The sequence below is a fragment of the Electrona antarctica genome, assembly GCF_951216825.1.
Source record: "Electrona antarctica genome assembly, chromosome: 19".
NCBI classification, from domain to species: domain Eukaryota; kingdom Metazoa; phylum Chordata; class Actinopteri; order Myctophiformes; family Myctophidae; genus Electrona; species Electrona antarctica.
Genome location: NC_136800.1, coordinates 21,930,415 through 21,944,198, shown reverse-complemented (window position 1 = coordinate 21,944,198; position 13,784 = coordinate 21,930,415). Strand labels below are relative to the sequence as shown.

The 13,784-nt window shown below is 44.5% G+C and overlaps 1 protein-coding gene across 12 annotated transcripts in view; it reads right to left on the bottom strand.

The window, feature by feature from the left end:
* The window catches only part of LOC306912365 (receptor-type tyrosine-protein phosphatase mu), a 236,320-nt gene that overhangs the window by 109,231 nt on the left and 113,305 nt on the right, over positions 1-13,784 (bottom strand). For all 12 annotated transcript variants that reach the window (XM_079488525.1, XM_079488531.1, XM_079488529.1 and 9 more), the window contains 3 exons: positions 8,636-8,947; positions 6,714-6,823; positions 1,071-1,272 (listed from right to left, as the gene is read on the bottom strand). In XM_079488525.1, the coding sequence (XP_079344651.1) occupies positions 1,071-1,272; positions 6,714-6,823; positions 8,636-8,947 (624 nt within the window). The remainder of the gene's footprint in view (positions 1-1,070; positions 1,273-6,713; positions 6,824-8,635; positions 8,948-13,784) is intronic.

Genomic DNA, 13,784 nt, shown 5'->3' with positions numbered 1-13,784 from the left:
CAATGAAGTACCCATAATCTCAGAAAACATTTTGTATTTATATGATACTTACACAGCCAATTATATTATATGGCACCGTCAAGCCTGAGGAGGACTAACTCCCCATTAGCTCACCGCCTTGTAGGAGCTACTTGACATAGCGACCAATTACTGTTTGCACATGCACATTGCTGCTGGATGGGAATTGTCATCAGTACTGCTGGAATGCATTCTTTGACACATCAACCAAAACACACACACAAGAATGTGTGTGTGTCCAAAATGTGTAGTGTAAGTATAATTATCATTTAGTCACAACCTTCTGTAAATATTTATAAAACCCACACACAGACTTTACCACTTTCAACATGATAGTCCATAACGTAGTGTGGTGATAGTGATAGACGTTAGATTACCATACCATAGTGTGGTGATGGTGACATACAGTAGACATTAGATTACCATACCATAGTGTGGTGATAGTGATAGACGTTAGATTACCATACCATAGTGTGGTGATGGTGATGTACAGTAGACATCAGATTACCATACCATACCGTAGTGTGGTGATAGTGATAGACATCAGATTACCATACCATACCGTAGTGTGGTGATAGTGATAGACATCAGATTACCATACCATACCGTAGTGTGGTGATGGTGATGTACAGTAGACATCAGATTACCATACCATACCGTAGTGTGGTGATAGACATCAGATTACCATACCATACCGTAGTGTGGTGATAGACATGGCAGGCTTTTGTACTTTTTTGTATTTTGTATTTGTATTGTAAAATCAGTGCCCTCTAGTCTAAATTACCTGATATAATTCACACTCTGGATTAAACGTTCACAGTATCCTCCATTATTTGCACATTTCTTTTATAATTTGCAAATACTGTTCCACCCAGGTCTGAATTATGACAGACACACATTGATTGTACTGTACACATTGCTGTACATACTATCTAAATGTGCTGTAAATCGCTGCATATGTCCAAAGCGAGGTTTCTGCCCGACAGCAACGAAAATGATTTAATTAATGAGACACCACCACCACATTTCCACCTGGTCGCTGAATTGCTGACCTGAGATTTTGGTAGTGAACTGCTGGACGACGGCCGGTCCGTAGCCTTTGGCAGTGCTGGCACGCAGGGTGAAGGAGTAGGTGGAGCCTGGGTAGAGGCCCGTGAACACGTGGGTGGTCTCATTGCCCGCTTTCAGCACCTTCCCACTCTGGTTGGAGAGGTCCAGCTCCGGGTCGAAGGAGCTCACTGCCTTGTAGGAGATCTGCCACGGAATAAAAATCAATATGTTGTTACTTGGTAGTAGACTGGAACCCACCTATGCTTTCTATGGCAGCTCCCGGCAGGATTCGCCAGGAGAATCTAGACGCAGCTGCGCGACATGAGACTAATTAATTAGAGCGACAGAGAGAGAGAGAGGAGTGTGTGTGTGTACGTGTGTGCGTCAATTTAACAAAGGTGCAGACGATCAGAAATCAGCAGAGTGATCGACGTTTGCGCTACTGTATGCCAAATTGAAGTGGACTCGGCCCCATACTTTTTTTAAATAAATACGTCCGGGTTTCCGAGGCTACTTGGTAGTAGTACACAATGTTAAAAACATTCAACTCTTGCGAGTTAAAACCAGCGGTGCTCATAGTGGGCGCCGGGGACCCCCAGGGCTCCTTATAGACGTTCCGGGTGGTCCCCAACCAAAAACGGTTTAATTTCAGTTTCAGTCATAATTTCACTGGCTAGAAGAGAGAATGTACTGTATATGAATGATATAAGATTAAAGGTTTCACTTGCTCTCCCCACCTAAGCTAGTAGGCAACAACAACAACAATCTTCTGTTACGGAGGTCCCTGGGTCATTGACATGAAAACACTCTGGATTTTACTGTATAGCCACCTAAAGTATACCCATTAATGCTGAAAATCCAAGAACTAAAAAAGCAAAGTGGACACTCCATTATTGCGGTTACTAGCTTCCTTTTCTTTTCTTGAGACTTGAAAATATAGGCTAGCCAAGAGAGATACAGGAGAAAATGTTCCGGCAGGATTCAGCTGAAGGCCAGCAGGGGTTACAAAGGCTTCCATACTGAGATGGGGGGCCTTAGCCACTACTGTGTCTGGATACGTGACATGGTTGTATTGGAATATGAAAGGAAAGAAATGACGTTGTCGCACCATGTGGAGTTATAAACGCACGTGCACGCACGCGCGAGCGCACACACACACACACACACACACACACACACACACACACACACACACACACACACACACACACACAGTGGCGTGCACAGATACACTAGGGGGTGCTAGAGCACCCCCTGCCCTTTTGGCAATGTGCCCTTTTGAAAAAAAACGAGAAAAAAAAACTTTTTTTTTTCCTTTTTTTTTGATTTTTCAAAAATAGCAGACCTACAAGCTCGTAGCGCGCCACTCGGTGGCGCGCTATGAGCTTGTAGATCTGCTATTTTTCAATAGCTAAAGCATAACATAATGCTAACACCAAAAGGGGTTCCCGCCCAAAATGGATTAAGGCAACCGGCCGGTTCCACGCGCTGCACAAGGTGCCCTTTTTTAACTTGAGCACCTGCCCCTCTAAATGTCTGTGCACGCCACTGCACACACACACACACACACACACACACACACACACACACACACACACACACACACACGTGCACGCGCTCATCAAGGCTGTTTCTCCATTTTCTTGCATACAGCCCAAATCAATGAGCTCACAAGACGGTTGTGGAGGGAGGCCAGCTCATAACAACGTTTGGGATCTGCTGAATAGACAGAGGTACTTATATTTCATCACAATACACACATACTGAAGGGCTTGGAGATTCATACAGGGATGGAGAAAGAGAGAGAGGGGGAGGGAGAGAGAGAGAGAAAAACAGAGAGACAGAGAGAGAGAAAGAGACTGGAAAGAAAACGGGCAATATATTCCCATTAATAAACAGCAGCTCAGAAGGGAAACATTAAGGTGAGTGTTTTTTGTTAATATCCAATTTAAATATCTATAAAGCTCCACTTTAAGGAAATGCCTCTGCTCGTAATAGAAAGCCTCCATTATAATTCCAATTAAGGGAACACAAAGGCAGTTTAGAGTGCTGCATAATTTGTGTCCATCAAGTTCTGAAATGCTTGGAGGCCTTCTCATTTAGGCTTTGTCTGTAAAATGAGTCCGCAGCGCCAAATCCGATATCATAATGTTTCGGTGAGCACGTTAAAAAAAAATACAGGACAGGACAGGACGTTACAATAATAAAAGTGAAGAGAAATTAAATAAAGAGGGGAAAAATACACCACAGGAGATTTAAGGTTAATTTATACTGGGTTGCCCTCTCAAGAAATTGCTTTAGATGCATGTAAATGTTTTTTTTTTGGGGGGGGGGCTTTTTGAGCCTTTTTTAACAGGTACAGAGAGACAGCTGTAGAGAGACAGGAAACACGGTGCGATTGTACGAGAGTGACAAGCAGCAGATGATCTGGCGGCCGGGAATCGACCCATCAGAGTCCATGTGGCCCAATCATCCAGCTTTGGGGTCACCCCAAAGACATTTTGGAAACTTAAAGGAATACGTACTACAGTACATAGAAAGATTATATACAGTACATAGATTTAAGATAATCTACAGTATAGCTCCACATAAGGTTTACAGTAATGTTGATATCCTCAACACTTCACAAAAAAACATTACAGCAAAATGAGCACAGACGGATCTATGATTGCAAGATAATATCACATTATGAAAAAGATATGCTGAAGTGGCAGAGTAAATGAAATGTTTAGAATGCTGTGCACTGCTGATGAACAATGGTTGTTCCATCCTTGAGGCAGAGTTTGCCTTCAGACCAGCCAGCTAAAAGCACTTTTGATTGATTGATTATTTTATTTATACATTTTTAAAGTGCAGATTCCGAATTCCAACGAGTCAAAAAGACACCAAATGGATGAGACACAAAAAAGCCAAAGACTGGACCATTATCTGAATTGAGTTGAAGAGAAGTTTGTACGAGAAACATTTACAAAAAATATATGTGCAAGCAGCGATAACTGGCAATTTGAACAAGCATGACTCATGCCTCGTCTGTCTCTGTCTGTCTGTCTGTCTGTCTGTCTGTCTGTCTGTCTGTCTGTCTGTCTGTCTGTCTGTCTGTCTGTCTGGTTGTGTCACGCCCACACCAGTGTGAGCGCACCTGCACCAGGTTCCACGCTGAGTAACCAAGGTTACTTATTGTCTGCTGCTACCCATTGTTCTCTGCCTGCAGATCAACCCAGTTTACCCTAGGTTAGCACGCCGTTATTCTTGAACCTGTTATCCTGCCTGTTATTGTATCTGACCTTAGCCTGTCCCTAGTTATCCCTTGCCTGACGCCTTGTACTTTTGCCTGTTCCCAGAACCACTGTGTATGGACCCGGACCGAACTCTGACTTACGGCTTGCCTAATCCCTATCGGAACCGACTCCCCACGGACAGCCTTCCCGGAACCCTGACCCACGCTATCCCTACCTACGACGCCTTTGCCTTTTCCCTTGACTTTATAATAAAACCCGTTGAGTCCAATCCTTTCTGGTGCCTGACAGGTTGTTTGGGGAACGAACAGCTGCAACACCACTGGGTGACCTAAAGTGGCACTGTTGAGCAGCCTAAAAGGGCTTATTGCTGGGTTCCGTCTTATAGCTGCTTGCAGCTATATTAATTTATTGAAATAATGTATTATTGACCCAAATACAGTATATAACACAATTCATGATAATACAAGGATAGCTTGAAGTTATGCCAACCATCCGACCAATGGTGTAACTTCATCACTCAGCCACTGAGTCAGTCAGTCAGTCACAGTGAAATTCACACGTTTAGTGCTAGCCTGCTGGTCCAATATTGTCACCGAGCTTGGTCAGAGAGGAATGACACTGAAATCTCTTTTGATATCAGGGCTTGTGAGACGGATTTCACTTTGAGCCCCTTGATAGTGTCAATTCAAAGCAAGGTTCTGACTTAAAGGAAGAAACTTCTGGGGAATACCGAGAAAATACAGAGCTGTGTTTGGTTTCCATAACAAAAAAGAAGAAAGAAAGAAAGAAAGAAAGACTACAAGGTACAAGGCCTTGAACCTTGAACAAGTCTTTCTCTCTATCTGACATGAGATTTCCAACTTTGAACTGAAGGGAAACATCTACTGTATATTCTATTCTATAATCTACTAGTTTCTTCTGAAACTGTCAGCTGTGTAATACCAAGATCGCTGGGGATATTCATATCTTATCTGAACAAGAACTGTCTCTATGCACTGCAGATTGCCCCCCACAGAGTGAAGGAGGTAATCGCTATGGTATATGAAAGCGATTGCCTATAGTGTGTTATCAGGTGAAAACACATCTGGCTCCGCATAAATACATGCCTGGGATGATTGTGACATTACTGGTGAGTGCAGGAGGAAGGGTCCCTTTTCCTGCTATGATTGAAATATCTCCGAGCGGCAGCGAGGGGTTATCCGTTTCATATTCCATTCGCATCACTCACCTGATGGTGTGGCAGAGGATGGAGCGACCCGTGCGGCGGTCCTGATTGTATTACTTTCACTATTCAATCTTTGCACTCCCCCGTCTGAGCAACACCCCTGTCAATGAATGCTAACCTAGTCAAAATGCCAAGCATGAGCAAATGGAGACAAGAGGGTGAATCAACAGAACCGAATCAATCTCGGCGAGGGGAGAGGATGGGGGATTACGGCCCACGGTAAGCGGGTTAAGATGAATGTGTACATATATGGTGTGTGTGTGTGTGTGTGTGTGTGTGTGTGTGTGTGTGTGTGTGTGTGTGTGTGTGTGTGTGTGTGTGTGTGTGTGTGTGTGTGTGTGTGTGTGTGTGGAGGCCGTTTCTATTATTCAAGATCCAATCCGGCACACAGACGCGGATGGCAAAGGGCTGTGTGGATCCTTGTGTCAACACTCGCTCGCTGTTGAGTTGCAATGTGTGTTCTAGGAGGTACATTGCAGGTATAGAATTTTCATCAGAGGTTGTGTGTGTCAAAGGATAGGGGATGGTAATAAGTTGTAGTGTTAGGAGTCTATCTGGTCCAACTCCAGTTGCCAAGCGTTAGTGAGTTGATGTACAGCTGGGTTATTTTTGCACAATGTTTCATTAGCAAGTAACATGTAAATGTATTTAAAAATATATATTTGTTTAAAGTGATTAACCACTCTAACCACTTCAAACGTTAAAAAATATGATCTAGAAGCTCTAGAAGATAATTGTATAATGGTACAATCTTCACAGGTGTTACCAATGATAATCTGGTCATTCCATTTAGTGTAGTAGAGCCTTCCCAGTGAGCCAACATGTACAACATCAGCACCCTGAGTGCTGGGTGACCTGACCCTGAATGGAACACAACTTGATTTGGTATCATTGGTAACATCTGAGGAAGGAAGTAACATATTAGACAAGATAACTATTTATTCCATGAAAAAAGCCATATACTGTAGGTCTATATGTGGCCGTTCATGGTCGCCAGAAAAGGTGCCTTGTGCTTGTGCATCACTGCTGCCAGACTTGGAACTGAAATACTGAATAGCAGAGCGAGATTCCATTCTGTAAGAAATGCACAACACCACAGGGGGTGGGAGGAGAAAAAATAGCCTCCTATGGGTGGTTAAGTGTGTCAGGATGTTTCCTGTGTGCCCTTTCGTACTGCATACCTCATACTGCGTGATGATTCCATAGGTCTGCGCCGGCTCCCTCCACTTCAAGATGATCTTTTCTTCATAAGCGCTCCCCTGGATGGACTCGACGGGAATGGCCCCCGGCACTGTGGGGAAATGACCACAAACGTATCACACCACTTTCACTCTCAGCACTGATCAAATTGCGGTGGTGATGGTGTGACATGGAGGGGCGGGCGGGGGGCTCAGAAGGAGTTTGATCCCAGCTCCTCCTGGCATGGCATCGAAGAGCCGGCCCTTGAGCAAGACAAACAACACCTTACTGCTCCCCCTGGGTGCTGCCCAATATTTACTGTAGGATGGGTTTTCTGTGAAAATGTACTTGGCAAATGAAACTAACTAACTCACTGACAAAACAAAATACGAAAATAAAGACTAAGCTAAACTATAACTAAATATATTGGCAATTTTGTCAACAAATAAAAAGTAGACTAAAATGTTAGGGAGGGATAAATAATAATAATAATTATTATTATTATATAAGAATGTCCATAAGCCAAAGTGAAAACACATGAATGTGATTATCACTCAACACTACATGGGGTGATGTACTGCACAGCGCATGGCTCTTTGCTCACACATAGTAATGTAGTGCAAACAAAGTGGGGCAGATGAAGTGACAATCCCAGGGGAAGTCTCAATCTCCCGACACTGTTTACTTATGTTCAGACGCTGCCAGAGTCATGCACTCAATCCCCCCCCCCCCCCCCCCCCGATATGAATGGCTCTCTATAAATTACATGGAGATATTTTTTTCCCCTTCATGTCTTTTCTGACTAATAGGATTTATGCTAAAAGAACGTGCCTGTAGCATCACACCATCTGCACACCTGACGGTTCCCGTGGGATTCCAAATACACACATGCAAAAGCGTGCGAAAGCCTCGCCTGCGCATGTTTTGCAGACAAACACACATGCACACGCACGTGTAGAGATAAATGCGCAAACTAATATGCGCAGGCGAACGCACACAGTCACACACAGAGCAGCGAGACAGTGAGAGACAGTTGCTTCTTTCAAGTTTCCAGTCAGAAAGATCTGACGCGGACATGACAAGGTTCTCTTCTTTTTCTTTATTTTAGTCAGCTGAGACTGTTGTTGATCAAGCGGCCAGGGGTTCCTTGAGAGTTCCTTGAGAGTTCATTTTGGTTTCGAGTCTGCAGAGGCAAAGCAGGCCACCTTTCATCTTTACATCGGGGAGGAGGTGTTGCATTGCTCCTTTCCTTTGACTTTGGGAGACTGCACTCTGATGTTATTATATGAAGTTACTTGGTTGAACCAAACCGTGTCCATATTAAAACATAGGAACATAGGAAAGCATCTGTATAATTTTAGATTTTTGGTAAAACAAAATTATATTATACTTTGGCTATTCAGCTGTTGCTTGTTGGTGCACGACACTCCACTAAATAATAATAGTAATAGTAGTCTAGTGACAAAAATGACCTTTTCCAAGTCATCAGTTAGTTCCGCAAAACTATTAATGGTCCTGTTTATTTTGTTCGGTCATTCACTTATAATATACACTCTTTCAACAGCAAGCACATTCTTTTTTTGTAACTTTTTTGTTTTGCATGTCGGGTGATGAACAATGCCAAAGAAAATGACACAGGTCAGGGTCTTCTTAGAGCATTTGACATGCTGACAAAATGTTTACAGTTGTGGAGTTACATTGTGTGTGTGTGCGTGCGTGCGTGCGCGTGGTATAGATATTTGATTATTTTTCCTATCATATTACTGTTGTTCACTTTTTACTATGTTAGTAGGAGTTGAAAATATATTAATAAATAATATTTTTACTCTAAAGGTCCTTTCAAACGGGCAGCGATTAACGCGCCTAGTACTTAATTAGTACTTAAGACCTGCTTTTTTCCTGTACGTGCGGAGAAGTCACTCACCGTCCTCGTCGGTCTGCACCTCCAGCTCCGTGCTCTCCTTGACGCCCTCTGGGTTGCGCAGCACCAGCCTGACACTGAGGTTGGTGTAGGGGGTCAGGTTGTGGATAGTGTGCTGGGGGTCTCGGCTCTGCGTGTCGTAGCACATCTCCTCGCGCGTCTCATCCTTGCCGCCGGCCACGCGGGAGCGGTACTGCACCGTCAGGTTGTAGTTGTGGCAGCGTGTCACGTTGTAGCCCAGCGCCTCCCAGCGCACCGTCACCTGCTTGGAAAGCACCTCCACCACCTCCAGCCGCCGCGGGCCGTGCATGGGCTCTGTGGAGAGTGCAGAGAGGACAGGGGGATACGGTGAGGGTGGAGGTAGTGGTGGAGAAAGTGCTCAAATGTTTTACTTAATTACAAGTATCAATAACGCAATGCAAGAGTACCGGTACTTTGTTACAAGTAAAAGTATAACATGTACTTAAAGTACCAAAAGTAAAAGTACTCATTGTGCAACATGTCCCATTTATTAAGTTATCAAATGTATCAAAATCTTTTGAGAATAGGCAGATCTACAAGCTCACAATGTGTCGCATTGCGACACACTGTGAGTTTGTAGATAGGCTATTTTGGCCGAAGTGGTTAACACATTTGATGCTAAGAATGGGTATACTCGTCCAATTAAATAAATACGCGAGGTGCTCTCTAGACGAGTATACTCGCCTTAGTTGCTAGGGCCTCGTCTGCGCTGCGTCTGCACGGCCAACCACATTAGCTTCTGTATTAGCCAGGCCTTTCCATGCTATTTTTTCGGATACTATACGCCGCTGTCCGTGGTTTTGATCAGATCGGCGATGTTCGGAGGTCATTTCTGATTTTCCGGTGATCGTGATTGGAACATTGGCGTTTTCGGGAGCAAGGATGGTCCTCGCCTTAACTCGCTAGCATTAGCGCTATTGCTTTAGCGTCAAAACCGGATGCTCGTCATAGTGGAATTGCTTCTCATCACGTGGCACCCAAGTGCTAGCCTGGCTTGGCCAGCCTCATAGCGGAGATTCACTGAAGATTCTTCCCCGCATATGAGTCTGGACTTCGGCCATAGGCAGCTTGAAAAGTGGGCGTTAGTAGTTGCCTTGACAGACAGATCCATCTAGCCAATCAGCGTAACAAAAAGCTGACGTCACCACACAGTGCGCTGGTCCGCTCCTCATACCACGGCAACCACGCTAAAAACAACAAGGTCTGTTTAATAGTTTCTACTTTATACGTGAGCGAGATATGTCGGATATATGTCAGAGTCTATATCTGAAATAACTGCTGTTCTTATCGTTTCTGTGTAAACTTTTAAACTTGTTGCGTTGAGGGCAGCCATTGTTGTTTTGAAAGTCCTGCAGCATGAATGTTACGTCACCATATACACATGAACCAATCAGAGGCTGCTTTTCACTGTTGTACGGACAGCCGTTGAAACGCAGTCACTGATTGGCCCGATTGGCCCCGGTCATTTTCTGATTTCTCCAGCTTCCGCATACACTCTGTCAATGAGCCCGAGTCCAGACTCATATGCGGGGAGGAAACATCAGTGAACCCTCGCTATGAGTCTGGCCGCGCCAGGCTACCCAAGTGCCACCACTATGGTCCACTTATTGTTGTGTAATAATAATCAAAATCTACAGTAAAAGAAAAGAGTAAAAGTACAATATTTGGACCCGAGATGTAGTACAAACTAATGTACAAATACCTCAATATTGTGCTTAAGTACAGTACAGTACTTAAGTAAATGTACTTAGTTACTTTACACCACTTGGGTGGTGTGTGTGCATGGATTAAAGCCAAAATAAAATCTCCTGACTGAAAGAATGTTGTTAGGCCAAGTCCTAATATTTGATTTGTGAAACAGTGTGAAAGGAGGTCCCACACACTAGTTCTGTGTTTCATAAACAGTTACAGTAGCACAATATATAGAATTATGATGTTTTGGTAGCCATACAGCCAACCAGTTGAAGAAATTGAGTGACGCTAAAGTCGGCCATACCAGCCCTGACAAATAAATAAATAAATCATCACACGGCCCATGTGAAGTGAGGGGTGCTCTTATCATCATACATCATCATACATCATCTCATTCCGGCCAATCACAATTTGAGTTCTCACTTATCCGTCTTCACTTTTCTGTCCTCACTTTTTATCCTCAATATGTACAGTACTTTGCTCAGCCAATCAAATCATCACTATGGGGTGATCAGCCAACCAAATCATCGCTATGATTCATATAAACACACAAAGCTGGGCATATAGGAGGGGCTCAAAAAGGATACAGGCAGTCACTTTATATTTTAACCAGATAATGTTACATAGGCAGAGAATCAAATCAGATCAAAACTTACCTGATCTGATGCTAATCCAAATAACAGACTGAAATGTCTGTCTATTAAAGCCGTTTGTGAACCTCCCTGTTTATCTATAGGTCGTTCTAAAACCTTTTCATTTCAAGGACCCCCATAACTGGAGTGTACAAATGGGCCCTCAGAGTTACAGACCCGTAAGGGTCCATTTGGCACACCATCAAGGGAACCCGTCCCTCACGGTCCTTGGACCGCACTTTGAGAACCAATGAACTAGACCACGTTACAAATTAAAAAAGTAGAAATGTAACTGAAAGTTTCTGAAAGTTTATGCACTCCCTTTCCATGACTTTTAAACGTTTTCATTCGTCCGTTCCCGGAAAAGCACTTTGCCTAAAATATTTATATATTTTAAACAAATTTGCAGGTGATATATTGCAGCATTTCCAAGGGCCGGTGTGACATTGAAGCAAAATGTGGCAGCGGTGGCCGAACGGATAGCGGCGCGGTCTAGATACCGGAAGGTTCCCAGTTCGAACCAGCCGTCCGACACGTTAAAATTACCACCGCTGAAATGCCCTTGAACAAGGCATCAACCACTACGATGAAATGTGTTCTATGAGCAGGGCCTGGCTGGAAACAAGTTCTTGAGCTTAGCCCAGATACCCTGGGTAAATATAGATTTCATTTCATTTCATTTCACCACCTCCTATCACCATAGCTAACCCGGCCTTCACAGGCTGACACGATGCGACCCGCAGGCGCAGGCGGTGGAGGTGCGGCGCTAGAAGCCATATCATCCCTTCAGAGCACGCTGCTTCCATCTTCTATTTCTCCGTATGCCTCCACTTTTTTTTCTCCCCTCTCTCTCCCTTTTTTCCATCTGGACCAGCAGCAGCCAGCTATTAGCTCCACACTGATACAGAGTCTGTCTGTCTGTCTGTCTGTCTGTCTGTCTGTCTGTCTGTCTCTGAATCTCTTTTCCTGTTTCCATTTTTCCATCTCACTCTCTCACCTTTCCCTCTCACCTTTCCCTCTCTCTCTCTCTCTCTCTCTCTCTCTCTCTCTCTCTCTCTCTCTCTCTCTCTCTCTCTCTCTCTCTCTCTCTCTCTCTCTCTCTCTCTCTCTCCTCTTTCCATTTATTCCTTGGCTCGGCTCAACCCTTCTATTTCCTGCTCTATTCACATCAACCGGTATTCTTTTTTCCTCCTCTATTTCGACACTTCCTGGCTCTTTGTTCCCTTGCTATTTCTTGTCTTTTCTCTGTTCCTCAATCTCCATCTCCTCTCTGATCCCAAGTTATCATCATTTTTTCTGTTTCCCATCATCTCTCTCTCTCTCTCTCTCTCCCCCTCTCTCTCTCCAAGGTTCCTGCGGGAGAGAGAGCAGCCAGAGCACAAGGTAATGGGATCAATTTCCATTCCAGGTTAAATTTGCAGTCCATTTCTCTGGAACCTAACACTTTACCACCTATTAGGAACAGCCAGGGCTCAATTTCCCTGTTACCCGGGAGACACCGTCCAGCAATTCGGAGGCAGCCATGGGCGCCATGTTTAACATTCTGGAGGTGCAGGGAGGAGGTTGGGAGAGACAGACCCCCCTCCCATCACCCCACACCCTCCGACCCTGCCTCCGTTCTGGCATGGCTGTTCATTTCCTTCAACATCCCAAACAAGCAGACAGACACGATAAACAAACCAGCGGCAGAAGAATCTACAAACAACACTGCTGTCTGGCAAAGAACAAAGTAACAAACAAGGTAACTGTGGCAACCTTTGCATGTGGTGTCGGAACTACAATAGGCATACCTTTTGATAAAGAAAGAGAATGAAAAGAAAATGTGGTCCCTACAACAGGTTTACTTCTGGAAGATGTTTTTTTGTCCATATTTTCTTCTGTGGAAGTATACAGTACATACACATTTGCACACTTTCAAAAGAACTTTGAATTACATTTGAATGAATAAAACAATAACAATTTGTAATCAATCTGCAACGTTAGAGCATGTTAATAAAGATCTGCAGTGGTTGGGAGGTCAGGTGGTCTCCCTATACTCTGAGGTAGGACACCTACAGTACTCGTGGACAAGTAGTAATGCCTGAAGCTCAATCAGCGGAATATTTGCCCGGGCTGAGTGGTAGACGTGGTAGGGACTACAGCTTTAAATCAACCCAGAGAAGTGTAGTAGGGGTTATTTCAAGATAAACTATCAGAAAACCCCAAAAATATGGGCGAGATCTCTCTGCATAAAGCAGGCTTTGGTTCGGTTCCCTCGGTCACATATAGAATTCTGTGCGACGCCGAGGTGACAGGAGAAATTCAGTGGCTTTCGCGGGGAAATTGGGTCACGACACATGACACGAACACAAGCCCGAACAAGCGAGACGATGAGAAAGGAGAGAGAGACAGAGAAGCCGAGCCGAGGAGAGAAAAGGAAGAAAGAGAGGCTGCCTTGCTTGTTGAATGAAAGATGGAATACCGTGTGATATTTCACAAGGAGGAATGACGGATGTGATCTCTCCTGTGCTTTAATAGAGCCGATGAAATCGTGTTAGGAGGGCCCAAAGGAGACACGGGGCACGCGGGGGGTGTGGGTGTGGGGGGTGAAGCCGCCGTACCCCACTGAAGACAGATGGCGCCACGTTCTGTGATGTACAGTATGCACCCAGGGCCTCGACAGAGAGCCGAAACGCGTCTTCACCTTCTCCCCCACTGCCATTAGCAGGAAGCCGCTGATTCAATTCCATGCATTAAAGCTGCAATCTTTAAGTTGCACGTCCTACCAGAGATCCGAACACCCCCTTCTCCCACGTGAGAAACCAAAC